General features: G+C 46.5%; 3 protein-coding genes across 3 annotated transcripts; 1 reads left to right on the top strand and 2 right to left on the bottom strand.

Annotated features, from left to right (window-relative positions):
• Window positions 1-509: 509 nt before the first annotated feature.
• erbb2 (erb-b2 receptor tyrosine kinase 2) lies at window positions 510-11,106 on the top strand. Its single transcript, XM_088359503.1, has 27 exons — window positions 510-786; window positions 3,354-3,505; window positions 3,633-3,816; window positions 3,895-4,035; window positions 4,104-4,169; window positions 4,240-4,355; window positions 4,445-4,586; window positions 4,661-4,789; window positions 4,889-5,030; window positions 5,147-5,220; window positions 5,316-5,406; window positions 5,737-5,939; window positions 6,002-6,131; window positions 6,251-6,341; window positions 6,410-6,564; window positions 6,631-6,678; window positions 6,755-6,893; window positions 6,962-7,084; window positions 7,145-7,243; window positions 7,315-7,500; window positions 7,573-7,728; window positions 7,790-7,865; window positions 7,925-8,071; window positions 8,145-8,242; window positions 8,319-8,510; window positions 8,582-8,966; window positions 9,042-11,106. Exons 1-27 carry the CDS (start codon window positions 714-716, stop codon window positions 9,362-9,364), a joined length of 3,861 nt encoding a protein of 1,286 aa, XP_088215629.1. The 5' UTR covers window positions 510-713; the 3' UTR covers window positions 9,365-11,106.
• kcnh6b (potassium voltage-gated channel, subfamily H (eag-related), member 6b) lies at window positions 10,855-16,392 on the bottom strand. Its single transcript, XM_088359504.1, has 11 exons — window positions 16,113-16,392; window positions 15,175-15,600; window positions 14,713-15,106; window positions 14,443-14,642; window positions 14,127-14,379; window positions 13,861-14,054; window positions 13,687-13,792; window positions 13,374-13,625; window positions 13,133-13,313; window positions 12,870-13,068; window positions 10,855-12,793 (listed from the first exon to the last, which is right to left on the bottom strand). The coding sequence occupies exons 1-11, from the start codon at window positions 16,245-16,247 to the stop codon at window positions 12,578-12,580; spliced, it is 2,556 nt and encodes an 851-aa protein (XP_088215630.1). The 5' UTR covers window positions 16,248-16,392; the 3' UTR covers window positions 10,855-12,577.
• A 747-nt stretch (window positions 16,393-17,139) lies between these two features.
• On the bottom strand, window positions 17,140-18,694 carry taco1 (translational activator of mitochondrially encoded cytochrome c oxidase I). Its single transcript, XM_088359505.1, has 5 exons — window positions 18,262-18,694; window positions 18,077-18,183; window positions 17,798-17,931; window positions 17,506-17,671; window positions 17,140-17,436 (listed from the first exon to the last, which is right to left on the bottom strand). Exons 1-5 carry the CDS (start codon window positions 18,473-18,475, stop codon window positions 17,227-17,229), a joined length of 831 nt encoding a protein of 276 aa, XP_088215631.1. The 5' UTR covers window positions 18,476-18,694; the 3' UTR covers window positions 17,140-17,226.
• Between the last annotated feature and the right edge of the window lie 1,230 nt (window positions 18,695-19,924).

Genomic DNA, 19,924 nt, shown 5'->3' with positions numbered 1-19,924 from the left:
GGGCTCCTGTGGGTGGAGACACTGGGGGCCACATGAGGATGAATGGACTTTATTCTTCCTCCTCCCGCTCCTGATTTGCGAGCGTGGAGAGAGGGGCATGAGAAAAAGTGAAAGGAAAGAGGGCTTGGTGAATAATAAGTCTCCATGAGTTGTCAGTGAGTCTTACACATCAGCAGGAAGCACCAAGTTAATTTGGCACAAGCACAATGATGTCATTTAGGGGAGAAATGAGCCAATGCACACTGTGGGGTTTCTGACTTTTCATTGGAGATGAAATTATATTTAAAAAATGGACATTTAGAACCTTTGTAAAGTACTATTATATATTATACTGCCACCAGGTGGCCAAGATGTGCACACCAGAAGGAGCAACACAATGTCAATTGAATGATTTTTTTTCTTTTTTTTTTGCTAAAATGATTTTATCATTCATTCATCCAGCAGAGGGTTAAGTAATAAGGGTTGTCCGGCCACGCCTCTGTCAGGCCTTCACAGGAGCGCTCTTGGTGTCGTGCGCGCGCAGACACGCTTTACTACCAACAGACACGCAATCTCTCAGAGGAAGTGTGAGATTGTGTGAGGGGAGACAAAGTTGATCACGAAAAAAAAAACCGGCGACTTGCCTCATCGTGGACAAGAAAAGTCTGAACGGGAATAGCGGACGTCTGGAAGTCGGGGGTATGGACTAGCGTCGCCCCGGGGAGAGTCTGCAGATGGAGGCGGTGAAAAGCTTGCTCTTGCTCGGGGCCGTGTTGCTCCGAGGGTCGGGCTCGTTGGCCAGGGAAGGTGAGTGACTTTTATGCATCAAACAACACACACAAACACACATTTGCTCACCGTTTAACCCTGTAGAACAGAATCTCCGTGAATCAAATCAAAGTGTGTGTGACATTGAATAGCTTTCGACCTGAGAATCACACCTGTCGCCCCAAAAAGTTCCTCTTCTACTTCTAACTTCCCCCAAAGTGTTTCAATTTGACATACTGCACGTATACGCAAACAGCGCGAGTAGAAAAGAAGAAAAGGAAAAAAAAAAAAAAGCTCAGGTAACAAATATGAGAACCTGCTTTGCAACTTATGGCGTGTGCAGCCAGCCTGCCAAGCGGCTAGTTAGCTAGTTAGCCGTGCATGTAAACAACACTAACAACAACAAGAGGTGCATTGTACAAGCGAGGATCATTGCGATGTCAATTATTCACCAGTGCTTCCAAAACAGGAGGACATTGTCTGATTAGAGAGCCACTTGTCATGTCTGTCTGAGTGACTGCATGCCAGTGCGAGGAGGGACAAACTGCGCACGCTTTTGAATGCACACCACCAACTGTTTAAGTTTCACTCTGAAATTAATTCGATTTGATCTATGTCTTTCGGTGACTCTACCTGTTGCAACCTGCTCATGACACTTGAACTCAGTGGCCACGTAGTTTCCTATGAGAAGCTCAGGTTTGCACAAGTGGGTTGCAGAATCCTGGAAAGTTACAAATTTAGACTTGATAATGCGTTGACATTTTGCAATTTTGATTAAAAATGCCTTCATGTAGTGTTTCAGTCCGAACACTAGGCGGCACTGTGTAAAAGGTACCTGCTGTAGTTAGGAGACAAAGAAGAACACTTGTTATTGCTATGAGTAAAATACAAGTTAAAGCTGTTGTATTCATAGTAATAATATATTTCTGAATGTGGAAATCACGCCTTGTTCCCATAATCTTGATAATGTCGTCATGGCAACGTCAGTATTTTGAATGCACTGGTTCCCATAATGTCTTGTTGCAGGGTCAGATAAGCCAATGGGTGCATAAAAAAATTCTTTTGAGGTCAGCACATAAAGATCAATATGACTAAAAGCACTGTTTTAAGAGCAGTCAATATGATACTTTCATATTTACATCGATAGGGCGGATTTATTTTGGACCTGGCCTTGAAAGCGTTCTGTCTGTGAGTAATCGTGTAACTTGGCAGTTGAGCGGGAATGATTTTAGATGCCATTACGGTACGTAACGTACCGTGACACGGTCGCTTGTCACAGGTAAACAAATGAGCATTGTTGGCGGGAACAGGTCGGAGCACTTTGAGTGTCAATCAATATTAAGCATCAGTTGTGCATGAGTGCTGACGACGGGCTGTTATTTGAATACATGCGATACGCACGACATAATAAAGAGATTTAAAAAAAAGAAATGATAAATTGTGATTAATGCAATTTTAGGATCACCCGGGCCAGCTGTGATTGACTAGTCTCCAATTCTTGTGGTCTTATGTATTTATTTTCGTTGGTCCACTTTCATATTCATTTCGTCTTCAACAAGGCGGACTTTGTCCGAACGCTTTTTCCGATACAATCCGTCCATTTTGAAGCAGAACGCAGCTGCTCTCATGCGCTGCGGCGGCAGTCAACGTGAAAGCCTGCCGTGTTTGTGATGCTAATCTCAAAACAACAGCGGGCGTGAATGAGGACTTGCGCCGATGTAGGATCCTGTTCAGCTTGTATGTTGAGCAACACTCGTCTCTTTTCCTTTTTTTTCTTGAGTGGGAAAAATGTGTTCATGTTATGTTGGTCCCCATTTCTCACATCTGCAACTTTGAGTGTGTGTGGTTTTAAAAGATGTCCGAGCTGCTGTTTGCGGGCGCAGATTTGCAAAAGTTTCTATCCATCGATCGAATTGTGATTTAATTTGTCCCTTTTGACGAGTCAAACGATTCATGATGATATCAGCGCTCAAGCAGCGAGGAATTGACACCTGACACAAGCTGTGACGGCCGGGGTGTGTATTTTTGGCAGACTTGCATTGCGCCATTTGCTGTCAAGAGACTTGCCGCTTCCCGTCGGGTTTCATTTGGACCTGAGACTTAGTCACAGTATCAGAGAGACACCGATAGTACAAGTGGGGGGGGGGGCAGGAAAAGTGCGTGGACTATCGTGGCGGGGCTGTTGGCAGCATGCCAGAGGAAGTCATTTATAACCTCGAGAAGAAGAGGAGGAGGGACTATTCACTGTATGACTGATTGCTGAAGCATGGGAGCTATGTGTGAACCCCCACTGTGGACTGCAACATTGGACGACCCCCAATTTAGTGGCCCACTGTGGGGAATCTTAGTGGAAAATTTATCTTTTGTATTTAGCGCCAACTTCTCTTTCTTTTGCAAAAATAAATAAACTAGGATGGATCACAGAATCAAGAAAACTAGCAATTAATATACACTGATTTGCAAAGTGCTCCCCCTAGTGGTATATAAAAGAATCAGAGTGGATTCCAGAATGACAATCCAAATAATTTCTAAGCAATTGATGAGTTGACTAATTGCTAGGTGCGCTCGCTTACGCAAGCACCCATGACGTTTTTAATGTGTTGCAGTGTGCCTGGGCACGGACATGAAGCTTGCCCTGCCCTCCAGCTTGGAAAATCACTACGAGACCTTGAGGTTACTTTACACCGGCTGCCAGGTCGTCCATGGCAACCTGGAGATTACGCACCTTCATGGAACTCCGGACCTCTCCTTCTTACAGGTGTTTCTTTTAGATCAAGATTGCATTGATATTTTAACGACAGTGGGTTTAGAAGTGAACCTTGAGGAACCCCCCCCCTCCTGAAGGGTTGGTATCGCATCTCACATTTTATGTCCGCGTTTGACAGGGGATTGTGGAGGTGCAAGGCTATGTGCTGGTGGCTCATGTCTCCGTGAGCCTGGTGCCTTTGGACAACCTTCGGATTATCCGAGGCAGCCAGCTGTACAATTCCAGCTATGCCCTGGTGGTGCAGGATAACACCCGGGACGGTCAGGGTGGACTCAGGACACTTCGTCTTCGGAGCCTAACAGGTTGGGAAAAGGTCACGAGTAGGAAGGTTAAAATCATTTGAACTGCTTTTTGAGCATCTATCATGAATCTTCTCGCAGAGATCCTTTTGGGCGTGGTTTACATTTGGGGAAACCCTCAGCTTTGCTTCCCGGACCCCCAGAACATTGTGTGGAGGGACACTTTGGATGGGCAGAACATCCACGCCGGGCCACACCGACTGCAGCCTATAGCGTCCGACTGTGAGCAATCCCTTGAAATATTTAACACCTTAATCACATACTTGATTTGTCACCTTTGGCTTTGCCAGGTCCGAGTTGCTCACCTGTGTGCAAGAACAGCTGTTGGGGAGAAACTCCACAGGATTGCCAAACTTGTAAGTGCCGTTTTTTTTTTTTGTTTTTTTTTATAAACGGCATGCCATTTAGATGTTTCCCCTGCTGCAGTGACACGGATCAGTTGCACGTCAGGCTGCCAGCGATGCAAAGGCCCTCTGCCCAACGACTGCTGTCACATGCAGTGCTCCGCCGGGTGTACTGGACCCAAAGACTCCGACTGTCTGGTAAATGACACCTTTGGATTATTTTTTTTTTCTTCCCCCCCTGTAGTTTTGATTTCACTAAGAGTCACCTCACGCCTTCTTCTCCGCAGGCGTGCCGACACTTCAACGACAGCGGCGTGTGCAAGTACGATTGTCCCCCGCCCACCATTTACGACCCGGTCACCTTTCAGACCAAACCCAACCCGGACAAAAAGTTTACCTTTGGAGCCACCTGCATCAAGACCTGTCCATGTGAGACCAGATGGTCAAAAATTCCAAGAAGCGAGCCCACGATGTGATCGATTAACGTCGGTTTTTGTCTTTAGATAATTATCTAGCTATGGACGTCGCCTGCACGTTAGTTTGCCCCAAAGCCAACCAGGAAGTCATCGTCTCCAATCCCGACGGGGACGAGATGCAGAAATGTGAAAAGTGTGAGGGAGATTGTCCAAAAGGTGAGTGTTTGGATTCCTTCTAAAGTTCTGCTTCATGTATTTATGAGTTGTAATCATCTAACCCCCCCCCCCATGTCATGTTGTGACTTGAATTCCCAGTGTGTTATGGCCTGGGGATGGACAACCTTGGCATCATGGACAACCACGGCGTCGCCATGGTAACCTCTTCTAATGTGGAACAATTCAGTGCTTGTAAGAAGATATTTGGAAGTCTGGCCTTTCTCCCTCAGAGCTTCATTTTGTAAGTTATGCATTATTTTTTTTTAAATAAGAATGAGGAAGTGATGCAGTCATGTTCATTCATGCTATAAAATCGCTAAAGTTCCTCCTAAATAGTTCTTCATTTTTGACATTTAGGGACCCTGCAACCAACACATCAGGCCTGACTCTCGAGCACCTGAAGGCCTTCAAAAGCCTGGAGGAGATTACAGGTATAGCACCTCTCGTGTTGTTTTTTTTTTTTTAAATACCGCAAAGCGAATTAATAAATGACTTTAGCTAATATGTCTTGGTCTGAACTTTGCAGGTTATTTGTATATTGATGCCTGGCCAGAAGCCTGGAGCGACTTGTCTGTGTTTGAGAACCTGAAGGTGATCCGAGGCAGGATGCTCTACAAGTAAGACGGTGATCAGTGAATTGCAATTTTTTTTTTTTTTTTAAAGCCTCTAGTCTCTGAGTGTTGAGTCGAAACACTTGCCTGGTTATAAAGGCTAATTATTAGCCAGGCCAACTGCTTTAACTGGCAACACACGTCAGCCGGGACAAAAGTAACAGTCAGTGCGAACAACACGTTCAAACTAGGTCAAGGCGAGTGTAAATAAGTCACGACCCAGGTCCGCTTATGTGTTTCACATTCGTAGAATGATTATGTGTCCCGTTATGGCTGTCAATGTTTTGCTTCTAACTGCATTTTTTACAAATCAAAACCACTTTTGTTTTTTATCAGGGGTGTGTTTTCCCTGGCCGTCCAGAACCTTCACATTCAGTCGCTCGGGCTACGTTCGCTACGTAGCATCAGCGGCGGTTTGATTCTGTTGCACAACAACCCTCGGCTGTGCTACACTAATTCGTTACCCTGGAGCAGCCTCCTGCATCCCACCCAGGGGCCCCACTATATCGTCAACCAAAACCGAGACCCCCAAGTTTGCGGTGGGTAAATTTGTCTTTGCATCATGTGAGAGGAGATCAATAATTTTATTTATTTTTTTCAGAGAGGGAGGGGCATGTGTGTCACCCCCTGTGTGAGGGTGGATGTTGGGGGCCGGGGCCCGGCCAGTGTGTGTCCTGCAAGAGTTTCCAGCGTGGCACTCAGTGTGTTGAGCAGTGTGACCTCCACCAGGGGTGAGACTGCACTGAATCAATCAAAACGAAATCTTTAAAACTTACCTTTCACTCATGTTGTCACACTCAAATCAATATTAAAAAAATATATTAAATAAATATATAAATTTTTCTTGCAGGCCTGTACGCGAATACACCGATGGATTCCTGTGCATCGCCTGTCACGCAGAGTGTCGACCTCTCAACGCCTCTGTCACATGTCACGGGCGGGTAAGATGCTTCAAAAGTTTTAGAACAGCTGAGACGAACTTAAAAAAAACAACAACATCTCACCGCAGGGTGCAGACCAATGCACCGAGTGCCAGAACTTCCAGGACGGCGAGTTCTGCGTGGAGCATTGCCCCAGCGGGGTGAAGGAGGACCAGCAGACGGTTTGGAAGTACAGCAACGCCACGGGACATTGTTTGCCGTGCAACACCAACTGCACCCTGTCGTGAGTTCACACATCTTGTAAAGAAACTGAAGGCAACAATCTGACGACGGTTGTATCTTCTCTCAGATGCACTCAGATGGATGAGAGAGGCTGCCCGATCCATCCCAAGACGGGGTAAGCTCATTTGAAAATAGAGAAATGTGAATTTAATTTTCTGTGAAGTTATAAGTGCATTTTTTTGGGGGCGTAGACCGGGCACGACTATCGCAGCCGCTGTGGGTGGCGTGGTGCTCTTCTTCATCCTCCTCACCTTGCTGGTCTTCTTCCTGAGGAGACAGAAGAAGCTGAAAAAGAAAGAGACACTGAGGAGGATCCTCCAGGAACACGAGGTGGGCACCGTGCATAATAAGCCCAGCGCTTTAAGGAACGCTTTTCATGGCGGAATTTTCTTCGGCAGCTGGTGGAACCTTTGACACCCAGCGGCGCCTCGCCCAATCAGGCTCAGATGCGTATCCTGAAAGAAACCGAGTTGAAGAAGCTCCGAATGCTCGGCGCCGGAGCTTTTGGAACCGTTCACAAGGTTTGACACTCTTTTCCATGACCATGGTCATCTCAAACAAATTAATGATTGTCTTTGCAGGGTGTGTGGACACCCGATGGGGAAAACGTCAAGATCCCGGTGGCCATCAAGGTTTTACGGGAGAACACCTCACCTAGAGCTAATAAAGAAATCCTCGACGTGAGTCTGACTTTTTTTATTGACAGATTTGGGAGCTGTGAAAACATTTTCCGCCTTGCTGTTGTTGCCAGGAAGCTTATGTGATGGCAGGCGTGGCCAGTCCCTACGTGTGTCGCCTCCTGGGGATTTGTTTGACCTCCACAGTGCAGCTGGTCACTCAGCTCATGCCGTACGGTTGCCTCCTCGACTACGTCCGCGAGAACAAAGATCGCATCGGCTCCCAGTTCCTCCTCAATTGGTGTGTCCAGATCGCCAAGGTGGGTGATGTCACTTTATGCACAAATTGTTTTTATTTTAGTTTTGGTGAATTTTAAACGGTGTCGACGCAGGGGATGAACTATTTGGAGGAGGTGCGCCTCGTCCACAGAGATTTGGCAGCCCGCAACGTCCTGGTGAAAAACCCCAACCACGTGAAAATCACCGATTTCGGCTTGGCACGCTTGCTGGATATCGACGAGACGGAATATCACGCCGATGGGGGGAAGGTAAAGTTGCGTTACGGCCGTTTATCTTTTCAATTATTTACCGACACGTTTGTGCTGTTAGGTTCCGATTAAATGGATGGCGCTGGAGTCCATCCTGCACAGGAAGTTCACGCATCAAAGCGACGTTTGGAGCTACGGTTGGTGTTGGTCAGCGTGGTGCAAATGTGATTTTTGCTGACTTGTTTTTGCCTCTCAGGAGTGACCGTGTGGGAGCTGATGACGTTTGGCGCCAAACCTTACGACATGATCCCAGCCAGAGATATCCCCGATGTTCTGGAAGGCGGCGAGCGGCTCCCGCAACCCCTCATTTGCACCATTGACGTCTACATGATCATGGTTAAATGTAAGCTCTGACTTCCCAGCGTCTTGACTGGTGACCTTTGAAAATCATCTTGATTGTTTTTCCCGCACGGAAGGTTGGATGATTGACCCAGACAGCCGACCCAGATTCAAAGATCTGGTGAATGATTTTTCCGCCATGGCCAGGGACCCGCCTCGCTATGTGGTCATTCAGGTAAGCGTGGCAAAAAAGATGGGACCCCCTCACGCTGACTCAAACGTGCGTCCCTTTTTTGTCGTGGTGCTCGCAGAACGACGAGCAGATGAGCATGTCCAGCCCGGTGGACAGCCACTTCTTCCGCATGCTTCTGGAGGAGGACGGCAACAACATGAGGGAGCTGCTGGATGCCGAGAAGTACCTGGTGCCTCAACCCAACCTCTATCCCCGGGCTCAGGGAGACGGGGCGCAGTCAAACGGGCCGTCCAGACATCAGTCCTACAGGGTCAGTGACCTTTGACTCTCAAGATCCGCTTGTGGACTTCCTAACTCCTTTCTGTGTCTGATTATGCGCAGAGTAGAGATCAGGGCTTAGACGCCGAGCCCCCCGTGGTTGCGGCAGCCCCTCGCAGCAGCTACCCCTCCCTCAGCACAATCGCTCGCAATCAGTACCCCACCCTACCAGGAGGGGCCGGCGCCACCAACGGTACGTGGACCCCTCATTACCCCACGCTGGCACGGAGCCCCTCGGCCGGCGGCCAGTCCGACTCGGTCTTCCTGGACGGCTCCCCGGATGACCCCTCGCTGCCCCCGGCTAGCCCCGGCCGCTACTGCAAAGACCCCACTTACGGGAGTCAGGACGAACTGGAGACGGACGGGCCCAACGGGTTCCTTCCTCCTCATCTTCATCACACGCTGCCCAGGAGAAATCACGTCAATAATAACAACCACATCTCGCCCGGTAGGCAGACGCCATTTGCCGACACAGCATTCGGTTGGAGCAAATAGAATAAATGTTTTTCCTTCCTTCGTACAGAGTACGTCAATCAGGAGGTCCACGAGCCCAAGCCGGAGCGACCCAACACCCTCCCTCGGAAAATCTCCAAAGTGGACAGACGCCTCCCGAACGGCTTGACGTCAGGCCACAGCGTGGAGAACCCCAGGTACTTGGTCCCTTCCACCGCACCCGCCTTCGACAACCCGTACTACCTGGACCTAGTAGCTAAAGCGAAAGCCGTCACCGATGGCCCGGCGGAACCGGACAGGGACGTACCGAGACAAGTCAACGGATTTATCACTCCCACGGCGGAGAATCCGGAATATCTGGGACTGGCGGACACCTGGACTGGCTATACATAAACCGTAAGAAGAAGTTCGGTAGGTGGCAGCTTGTGACGGGAGTGAATGATGAAACTTATCCAGCTAAGCGTGTTTTGGGCGGATTGCGCAACCGTCCGACCAAGGGAGAAGGTACAGACACGCTTTGACTCATCCGGTGACGTCAATGTTCCTCTCGACAATCCGACCTTTCTGGAACGCAAGTTTACTCAGCTGTGAATAATTCAGTCCAGGAACAACCGTTTTTCATCCAATCATTTTTGACTGGACCATGGAATGTTTTTTTTTTTTTTCAGGGTTTTTACTGGCTTAGTATTTTCGCTCACTGAATTCAAAAACCTGGCGGGGGTCTCGCATGGGCTCTAAGATATTTTTTCTTGGTCAGAGGAGTCCATGCGCTGCCCATCTCTCCAGCACGCACACTGTATGGTGAAGACGGAGGGAGGCGTTGTGTTTGCACGGTATACGGTAAACAATTTCCTGCTTGGGTCTAACTTTTAACCCGACTGCTTTAAGCGTGCAGAGTCTTTAAATACGTGGAATAAATCGAGTACGAAGATTGTCATTTTAACAGGTACAGCAAAATTAAAACCATAAACAGCGATCATCTTACATTAGTCTTAAAATTTGACATCAAAAATATAAACCGGTGAATATATTCCAACAATTGTGAAGAATTAACACACATGCCCCATGTGTTAAATGTAGCTGGAGGGCCAAGTTGTTTTTTTTGCGGCCTGTTGACTCGCCGCTCGCTTGGCGTTGTCAGTGCATGGCTCAAATTCCTCCCAGCGACGCGACAAAACACACACAATGGCGTCCCAGTTAATAATCGGCCGACTTTCTGCCCTCATGTCAACCGGCCGGAGAGCCAAAGCTACTCAATGGAGACATTGTCAGACCCTCCGCGTCCATCTTGAGGAGGCAAGATTGGTTTTTCCAACATACGGTAGCATTGGCGTGACAATGATGTCATCAAAAAGCAACGCTTAATAAAATACATTCTAATACAGCATTTGAAAATTGAGCCATTTTCGAATAAGGTTTCTTGTCCGTCTTCCATTGCTAACGTCTGTGAAATAAGCTTTTTATACAATAGAAATGTTTTTTTAAAAAAATACTATATATATAATATTGTTGTACTGATATTTGTATGTGATAATGGCACATAAAAGCTATATAAATAATGGCCCAAAATAAAAGATGAGATATGCTAGACCGAAACTGAATTCTACCAAACTAAACATAGAAAAATGAAATAGTACAATTCAATTTGTGTAGAATTTGCCCATAATGTAAATACTGTATGTAATATTGTGAATATTTTTTGATCAGTCTACTGCGGAGTAAAATCTGTACGCAAACACAATATTTTATGAAGAAAACGGTCCATGGATATATTTGCATATTGGTTGTGTTTATGAATAAAAAAAAAATGCAGACTAAATATTTTTATTAAATTCTTTTGTACAACTTTAGTACCTAAATAAGCGACCATACAGTCAATACATGCATTTGCTGACATCTAGAGGTTATAGTCGGAACTGCAATTTAAAAAAAAAACCTAATTGAGTATAATTATAAAACCTCATTCATCATTTTCATAATGCAGCTTTCAGATTTTGAAGGTGTGTGTAATGTTTGCGGCCGCCGAGGTTATGTAAATACACACCTGCATCGGCGACTCATTTACATTTGTAATGCGATCTTATGCAAACTTAGGCAGAGTAAATTAAACATCTATGATTTTTGTGCACATTGTACATCTTCCTGCTCACAAATTATTATTGCATCTATCTATAGCTAGTCATATCTAACAACCTTTATTGATCCTCTCCGTCGTTATCTATCGCTCTCTTTGCCTCTATGTCCAATTTTCCATTTGACTTACTTACATCTAACCCAGAGACAATCGAATTTGCCCAAATTATTTAAAAAGAGGAGGGGCATGACAGCAGAACCCAACGTGGAAGTCACAGCGACCGGAATGGCGATGGTGCATATGAAGACGTCTTGATCCGAAATCAGGTGGAGGCCAAATAGGAAGAGAAGCACCGGAGGGAGATAGGAAATGGACGCCACCACCAAGCTGTTGGTGATGATCTGAATGGCTCTTTTCTTCTGCGGGTGGACGCCTTTGCTGCTCCCGGCCGGTGCGACCAACGCGTGCATGATGAATGCGTCGCAGATGCCGATGATCACCATGGCGATGATGAAATACACAGTGGAAAAAAAAGTAAAGTACAACTCATGGGAGCAAAAATAAAGCCCGCCTGTGATCAAAGTCACGATCCAGACGATGAGCACCCCCACCACCCTGGGAGTCGCAGTCCTCATCCTGTGGTAGAAAATGGGGTGAACAATGGCCACATAGAAATCCACGCACATGCATGCCATCAGGAAGGGGCGGCCACACAAGTTCAAGGCGTACACAAGGTTGATGATACGACCCAACAAGTCATACAGATGATTGATCTCATTCATGACGGCGATTGGTAGGAATAGTAAAAAAATGATGTCCATGATTGACAGGTTCAACACAAACAGATTGACGGACGTGAAAACACTTTTGGTTCTGTGTGCCTTAAAAATATCCCACAGGATGACCAAACTTGCCGGGAGACCCACCACGCAACAAATCAACGACGACGCCATCCAGAAATACACGCCGGTCTCCATGCCCGTGCAGGTCACCAAAAGAGACGACGTGTTGGCCATCCTCAGAGCAGCCGTATCACAACGGAATAAATCCGACAACCCGTTCCGCACGAGGATTTCATACCTTCCTCGTGGGGCCCATAGAAAAACAACATGCAAATTCCTGCTTGGTTTTCTCGGACACAGCACGTATTTATGGAAAAGAGCAGGCGTGTGTGTTGACCACCAAACAAATGCAGCTAATGTGTTTATCATGACACTGAAGATTTTCCACTCCCGCGTGTTGCCGGGTCAAGATGATCTGCAGAGGAATCAGAAGTGCACGTTGATGGACTGCAGGGTGTTCCTAAAATCTGGGTCACGCAACTAGCGCCTCGGGTCGTATAGAACCACAAACAGCATGGGGTGGGGGTCGATAGTCTCGTGGACTTTATCCAATATGATTGTCCCGGATAGCCTCCGGGGGTCAGAGCTACCCGACAGACGATCCAAACAGCGTTCATCCTTTTGGTCACCTAATATGCGATTTTTTTTTTTTTTATTCATGTATTCTCTGCTAGCTGTGTCCGTTCAACTTCAAATGTCCCGCCGAGTGCTTGTTTTGTTAGGAAGTACGGGGTCTGAGAGATGTTTCTGGATCTCAGACAGTCCTGAGGTCATGTCCAGGTTGTCGGGTAGCGAGGCGCCCGTGGACCGGTTCACGGGATGCGGCGGCCGGGCCGGGGTTGAACCGTGATCTGTTTCGGGGGTTCCGCCGGATGCCGTGAATTTCATATCTGAGTGGGTGGAGGTCTAGAGTAACACATGTAAAAATATGATGTCATCAGAGTTGATCAAGATGGAGATGAATGGTGACGGTTAACGATACCGGGCTGTCGATCTGCAAGGGAGCCACGGGGTACATGGCGTGCAGAACCGGCGTCCCGGCGCCGCCGCCGTAAAGCCCCGTGGAGTCCGTTGAGAGTGTCCGAGATGACACGGTGCTGTAAGCCGGAGGGACGGGAGCGATCTGCCGTTGGAGAAGCTGGAGGATGACGTTGATGTCAGCCGTCATGCGCGTCTCCAATCTGAGGAGGTCAAACGTGCGTAAAGCAAAGCTTGCCGAAATTTTGCAACATTTTTAAAATTCACCTGTTGAGCTGTGAATGCAACACTTCCAGTCGAGACTCGAGCTCGCTGGGTCGCTCTTCGATGAAAGGTGGCGGATGGTACGAGTCGCGGACCGAAGATGATCGCCAGGCCCGACCGGACAACTGTTGAGATCGGCGATCTGTCCAGTAGTGCAACATTTCTGGCACATTTAAAGATGACGCTATGGAGACAAAAACCTCTTGAGTCATGTGACTTATTTCAAGTCACATGACGGTAGTACCTTGACAATTGTGGTCCACCGAAGTCCCACCGGGATGGAGCAGCTGCACCTCCGAGGGGGCGTATTCCCGTCTTCCTTCTTTGGAGGGGTAAAAGTCCACTTCGGCGCCCTGAGCCAGAGGTTTCGTCAAGTCCTCGCTGGACTGGGAACACTGGGATCCGCAGCTACAAGCGTCTTCCCAGTGGGCTTGGGGTGGGGAGCAGCGATGGCGGCAGGACTGAAGAGGGTGGGAGTCCTCGTGATCCATTCCATCTGTTTTTGGAATATGGAGATTTAATGATTGAGGTAAAAGCGGTGCTTTGGTACGCCTCACCTGGTCTGATTCTGCAGTCCAAAGAGTGGATTTTGCGTCTCGACCTGTGACGGAAATCGCTGTCGTCCCCTGAATCGTCAGTTAATGTCGGCGCCGCTTGATCTGCCTGGTAGACAGCACAAAAATCGATGTTGCTGTTTTGAGTCCAAAAATATGAAATATTCCCAAACTTACATCCCTGAGGTCAAAGGTCAAGTCCAGGTTCCGCCAGAAGTTGTCGGCAAAGCCCGGGTAGATATCCAGAACCTCCAGCAGGTCGTCTCTCCGAATCCGGTGAAGGTCGCAGTAAGTGATCGTCAGCACATCGGAATTTGACTTCCCGGGCTCGTCGTAAAGGTGGATGGGCTCGCCGAAGATGTCATCCTTCTCTGTAGGAGACACATCTTGGACTTTGATATTTGACATCACGCTCGGTAGAGATGATTAAATGTGTTCTTTACCTAGTATGGCAACCACCCCATCGTCCCTGATGACCTGGATGGAACCCCGGGAGATGAAGAAGAGCGAGTCGAGGATGTCACCGCAGTGGATGAGGGTGTCCCCAGGAGGTGCGTGGACCGTCTTGAACCTCATGGTCAAGGCACGGAGACAGGCCTGGCTGCCTCCGCGGAAAGCCTTGCACGTCTGCAGCAGAGATCGGTTCAAGTGCAGACAGATGTCCGCTTGCAAGGACTCCGGGAAGCCCTTCAAGACCTGCGGAGGAGAAGACCACCGTGATGCGAACTCCTCGGGTAATTATCATCGAGTAAAACTCACGGCGTTCATGTCGATGCCGTTTGTGTAGGACCACGCGTGTTGGAAGTATTCCTCCAGTCGCTGGCGTAGGCTAACGGGGATTTGGTGGAAACGAATGAACTCTTTGACACGTAGCATTTGGGTGTGGTAGCGAGTCGTCCCCGAGTAGAGCCGCTGGATGATGGCCGACACGTTCCCGAAGATGCTGGCGTACATAAGAGCTGAGCGGGAGGAAGACAAATAAATCCAAGATAGCTGTCATTGGCCGAGTTGAAGAATCGATTGACTCACAGCCGATGACCATGACGCAGATGGAGAAGATCTTCTCCGAGTTGGTGTTGGGAGAGACGTTCCCGAAGCCGACGCTCGTCAGACTGCTCAAGGTGAAGTAGAGAGCCGTCACGTATTTGTCTTTGACGGACGGGCCGGAGCTGGAGTCGTTGTCGTTGTACGTCTTGCCCAGTTGTTCGGCTAAGTTGTCCAGCCAACCCGTCTCCGTGTAGGGCCTCTCCACGAAGCCGATGGCGTACCAGATGCAGGCCAGCCAATGGGCGATGAGCACAAACGTGCACATGAGCAGGAAGAGAACGGCGGCGCCGTACTCGGAATAGCGGTCCAGCTTTCTCGCCACGCGGACCAAGCGCAGCAAGCGAGCTGTTTTCAGCAGACTCGTTAAGGTCGCCATCTGTGGAAGTGAGGAACCGATGGATCAAAGCCATAGAATCGGTCGGGAATCGTCGCTGATGGTCTCACCTCGTCAGAGCCGGACCTAAAAATGAGAAGGTCAAAGGGGATGGCCGCGAAGAGATCGATAGGGAACCACCCCTTGATGTAGTGCTTGGCGATCCGGCTGGGCTGCGTCACCACCTCGTCGTTGCGGTCCACGTAGGTGGTACGCAGGTTGATGACGATGTCCACGATGAACAGCACGTCCACCATCAGGTCGGCCACGTTGAGCGGGTTGCACGTGTAGCCGCAGATCCTCTGACGCACGTCACCGTGTTCGTCCAAGAGGAACGTCGCCGAGTATGGCGTGAACACTGCCGTGTAGAGCACCAGGAGAAGGATGATCCAGTCCCAGAAGGCCTTGAAGGGGCTGTAGTGGAGCAAGATCCACCACGTCGTCTCCGGGACTTGGAGTTTGTGTTCCGGCAGCACGTCAGACTCCAGGGAAAGAACCTGAAGCAGAAAAAAAAAATTATCAAGCAAAAAAAAATGGAGGACGCTGGACTTGGTTGATGAAGACGTGTCCATTTATTTTTGCGGCTAACTGAATAGAAACCTTGAGAGACTGAGTTCTGTCTCGGCCAAGATGGCATTCTTTGATTCTGTCACCATGATGATGCATCCCGAAAGCCAGTTCTTCTCAATGAAGAAAAAAAAAAGTTCTTCAGATTATATCCATATTGTACAGTTGGACCAAGAAGATGGATCTCTAGCTTTTTAATTCCGAGGAGCTCCGATAGCAGCCGGCGTCCCGGAGAAGCGGTGATGCAGAATGCCGAGCCCCTGGGCGCCGACCCGATTGAACCGCGGCTCAATCAAAGCTCGCTCGTGTTCGTCACCCGGAAGGAAAACATGCGGCCACCCAACGAATCTACTGATTTTTCCACTCGCAATCCAATTAACAGCAGTCATGAACTTGAACGAACAGAAGAACCCCAAAACATGAACGGACTCCTCAATCATACCTGGGTGACTTTCTCTGTGACGTTCTGGGATCGATCCTTCTTCTTGGAAGGGCTGAGAAGTTCCATCCTGGGGGTCGGAGGGGATCGGGACCTGCTGGCCGGTCCCCCGCACTTCATCGGGTCCGAGTCGGACATCTACAGAAAGATGAATCTTGCTATCAATAATTTTACATGGAAGAGGATCAAACATTGGATTCAAAGGTCCATGGAATATTCCTTCTTCTCATCCCTGGATGCAAACTCTAGGGTGGGACCGTCCTCTCTGGCCAGCAGCTCGCATGTCTTTGTCAACACTGGAAAAACGTTCGATGCCACGTTGTGGAAGCCAGGCGGGAAAATCGATGGCTATCATCGGTAAACACAGAAATAAAGCTGGAGGGCTCTTGCAACGGACTTCCCCTGTTAGCAGGTTACGTATGGATCCTCCACATGGGACACGGTGTGGCTTCATTGGACCCGGGGTCATTCCACAATTGACATCAGCTTCTCTTAAAAGCATACAAATGGACTTTTGTCTATATGTTGAAAGTTCAGCGAGCATTCCGAAAGTATCCCGCCCCATATGGTAGAGAAAATTTTCAATATGTTGCATGCATATCACTAATGTGTTATTTTATTGACTTCGGCATGGACACAATAATAATGATGGGAGGAGGGGGTGACTGGTGATGACATTGGACCTTCAGTTTTGACCTTCATCTGTTTTTATTAAAGTTGTCCCAATAGTGATCAAGAAAATAGCATCACAACAGAGGCCCATCATTTATTTAAAAGCCAGTCCACCGTTGTTTATGCCGTATAAACATTAGCTGGTTAAATGGGGCTTTTCATAGCAGTTCTTTTATTTTGTGTTTTAGTCGCTTGGGCTGGATCGAATGAGTCACTGAGGACTACAGTAGGCTAACTCAATTTTTCTCCTTTTATAGGTGAGTGATTTCAAATATTATGGTTGTCAGACTTTAGTTTATGGCCCACTCTAAATCTTCTTGGCTCAAAAATGTTTCACAAGGAGTCACAAAGAGAGAAAGTTGTTTAAGGTCAACTCTTCTAATAGGCTTTATTTACTAAAAAGTATCTCAATGTACAATGTACAAAAGTGTCTCCAGAAAGCATCTCAGCTCTGAGCCTGGATATTGTCCCAGATGCGAACCACGTCGGGGCAGTCGCTAAGGGCATCGATGAGAGAGGAAGCTGCCTCCAGCTGCTCCTGATCCAGAGGCAAGAGGTTGCGAGGGACAAACTCAGAAGATGCAGACGTCACCTTCATCCCCAGCTTCTCCAAGGACTCTCGAACCTTGTGCAGGTCCGCGTTGTCACAAGTATACTGGAAAGACAATGGTGAGTTCAATGCATGAAAAAAAAATCCTAAATGTGGCAACTAAGAGTAAAATACCCGCAGGAGGGGCGCGTCATCGTCCTCGTCCTCCGTCTCTTGGACGTCCTCTGCTCCAGCTTCTATGGCCAGCTCCAGCGCTCGTTCGGATGTGACGTTCTGAGCGGGCACCACCACCACGCCCTTCTTGCTGAAGTTATAGCGGGCACCCTCCGATAACATTCCCCTGTGGATGGAGCGAGTATGTACTAATTCCAGTTTATACAACTTTTGTTTGTTTCAGACAAAAGTAGTGCTTTGCTGCTAGTCTATATGCAATCGTGAAAAAAGCACGATGGAAGCTTTGCCTGACCCGTTTTTACTGAGGGCTCGTCGGACATCCTGCTGGCTGCGTGAGCTGTTATCGGTCAGAACTTCAATGAGCAGAAGGCATCCACCTGGTCCACGAGCTTCAAACGTATGCTGTGATGCCGGCTTGGATTTTTCCTGTGAAAAGAGCACAGAGAAAATATGATTTATCATACGTTGTCGTTTAATGATAGGTCGCCGGCTAATTGACAAATAAATGTCAATGCCACCTCCCACCATGAGCCTAATGGAATTGAATTACGCTCCATGTTTTTAAACGCACCACATTCTTGATTGCAGTCTCGATGGATGCTTTTGGCACGTTCTTGTTCCTGCACTGCTCCAGGAGTTGGGCTAAATTGACGTTCATGTCTGGATTGGGTCCACCCTCTACAAAGAACAAATATGACAAAATTATTCATCAAATAAGCCAACAGGAATTAAAATAGCATTTTAAAACATGTTCACCTTTCACTGCAACCTTGATCATCATGACAAATTTGGCTATCATTTTCCCTCTTGCCTCATCTTTAGGACCTTTAATGTGTTTGACTTTGGACCACTTGTTGTGACCCGCGCACAAGGCTGGGCTCAGGTGCAAAGCCCGGACAGGAGGATTCCACCATAGCCGCTCTATGGGTCGCAGGGTTCGGATAGCCCCGTGCACCATCCACCCCGCCATGCCCTTCAATGACACACGTGCAAATCCTATACGTTTGTTCGCGAGAAATTTCAAGTGGCTCTAAAATGTCATCCAGATACCTTCCGCTAAATTTTGCATCCTAAATGAACAACATAAGACTGCCTATTGTACGATAACTTGCAAGTTTACAAACGTGACGACATCCTTGTTGTGGACCGTAACTTCCGGGTTTTCATGATGAGACACTAAGGGGCTTCCGTAGCAGTGTTGCTTTATGTGTTATATTTTATTATAGTTATAAATATTTTACTTTATTTATTTGTTTTTATTTTTTAAATATGATTTGCTATCGACACGCAAAAAATAATTTCAATAAAAACTTTATCCATGGCACGCCGGTGCCGCTAACTTCCTGGTTTTCGACCAATCAACAGCCCTCACTCCAAATGGTGCCTTCAAAGACTTCCGAAATTTGGAGACATATAATACTATGCGATAAAATAATTGATATAATATAATTAATATAATAAAATATTCTATAATTAACATGATAAAATATAATATAGTTAACATAATACAATATAATAGACTGGCCATGCTGCGGGGCAAAAATACACGTCTACGTAAATCACTGCACTGGACCACGGAACATGTGAATTAACGGCAAATTGACGTTTGCAATTGTACTGTCGCCCTCTCGTGGTTACGGTCTGAAGTACATGCTGAAACCATTATAATAAATACACAGACGCAATAGTATATTATATTATATCAAATGATTATTTGTAGTTATTATTATTATTATTATTATATAGCATATAATATATTGAAGATATTTGTAATAAAGTATAATATTAAATACAAAATAAAATATAATAACAATAATGAAAATGAATGATTATATATTTATATATTATATTTAAATACTTTTATATTTATGTATTTATTCAATATAATATAATATAATATAATATAATATAATATAATATAATATAATATAATATAATATAATATAATATAATATAATATAATATAATATAATATCGTGTCTGTTTATTATAATGGTTTGAGCATGTACTTCAGACCGTAACCACGAGAGGGCGACAGTACAATTGCAAACGTCAAATTTGCCGTTAATTCACATGGTTCAGTTCAGTGCAGTACTTTACGTGGATGTGTATTTTTGCCCCGCAGCATTGCCAACATATATCATTATATTATATTATATTATATTATATTATATTATATTATATTATATTATATTATATTATATTATATTATATTATATTATATTATATTATATTATATTATATTATATTATATTATATTATATTATATTATATTTAAATATAGCTAAGAAGAGATTTAATTCACTTGATATTGTCTTGACTTGAGTGACTGTTTTACTTTGAATGGCAATGATGACCACCAGATACGTCTTTTGTGTCATTTTACAACTATAACAGAAGCGAAAAATGACAAGACAAT

This window comes from Syngnathus floridae, chromosome 18 (assembly GCF_059516105.1).
Source record: "Syngnathus floridae isolate MCC-2025c chromosome 18, RoL_Sflo_1.0, whole genome shotgun sequence".
In the NCBI taxonomy this organism is placed as follows: Eukaryota; Metazoa; Chordata; class Actinopteri; order Syngnathiformes; family Syngnathidae; genus Syngnathus; species Syngnathus floridae.
This window is presented reverse-complemented; position numbering and strand designations above follow the sequence as displayed.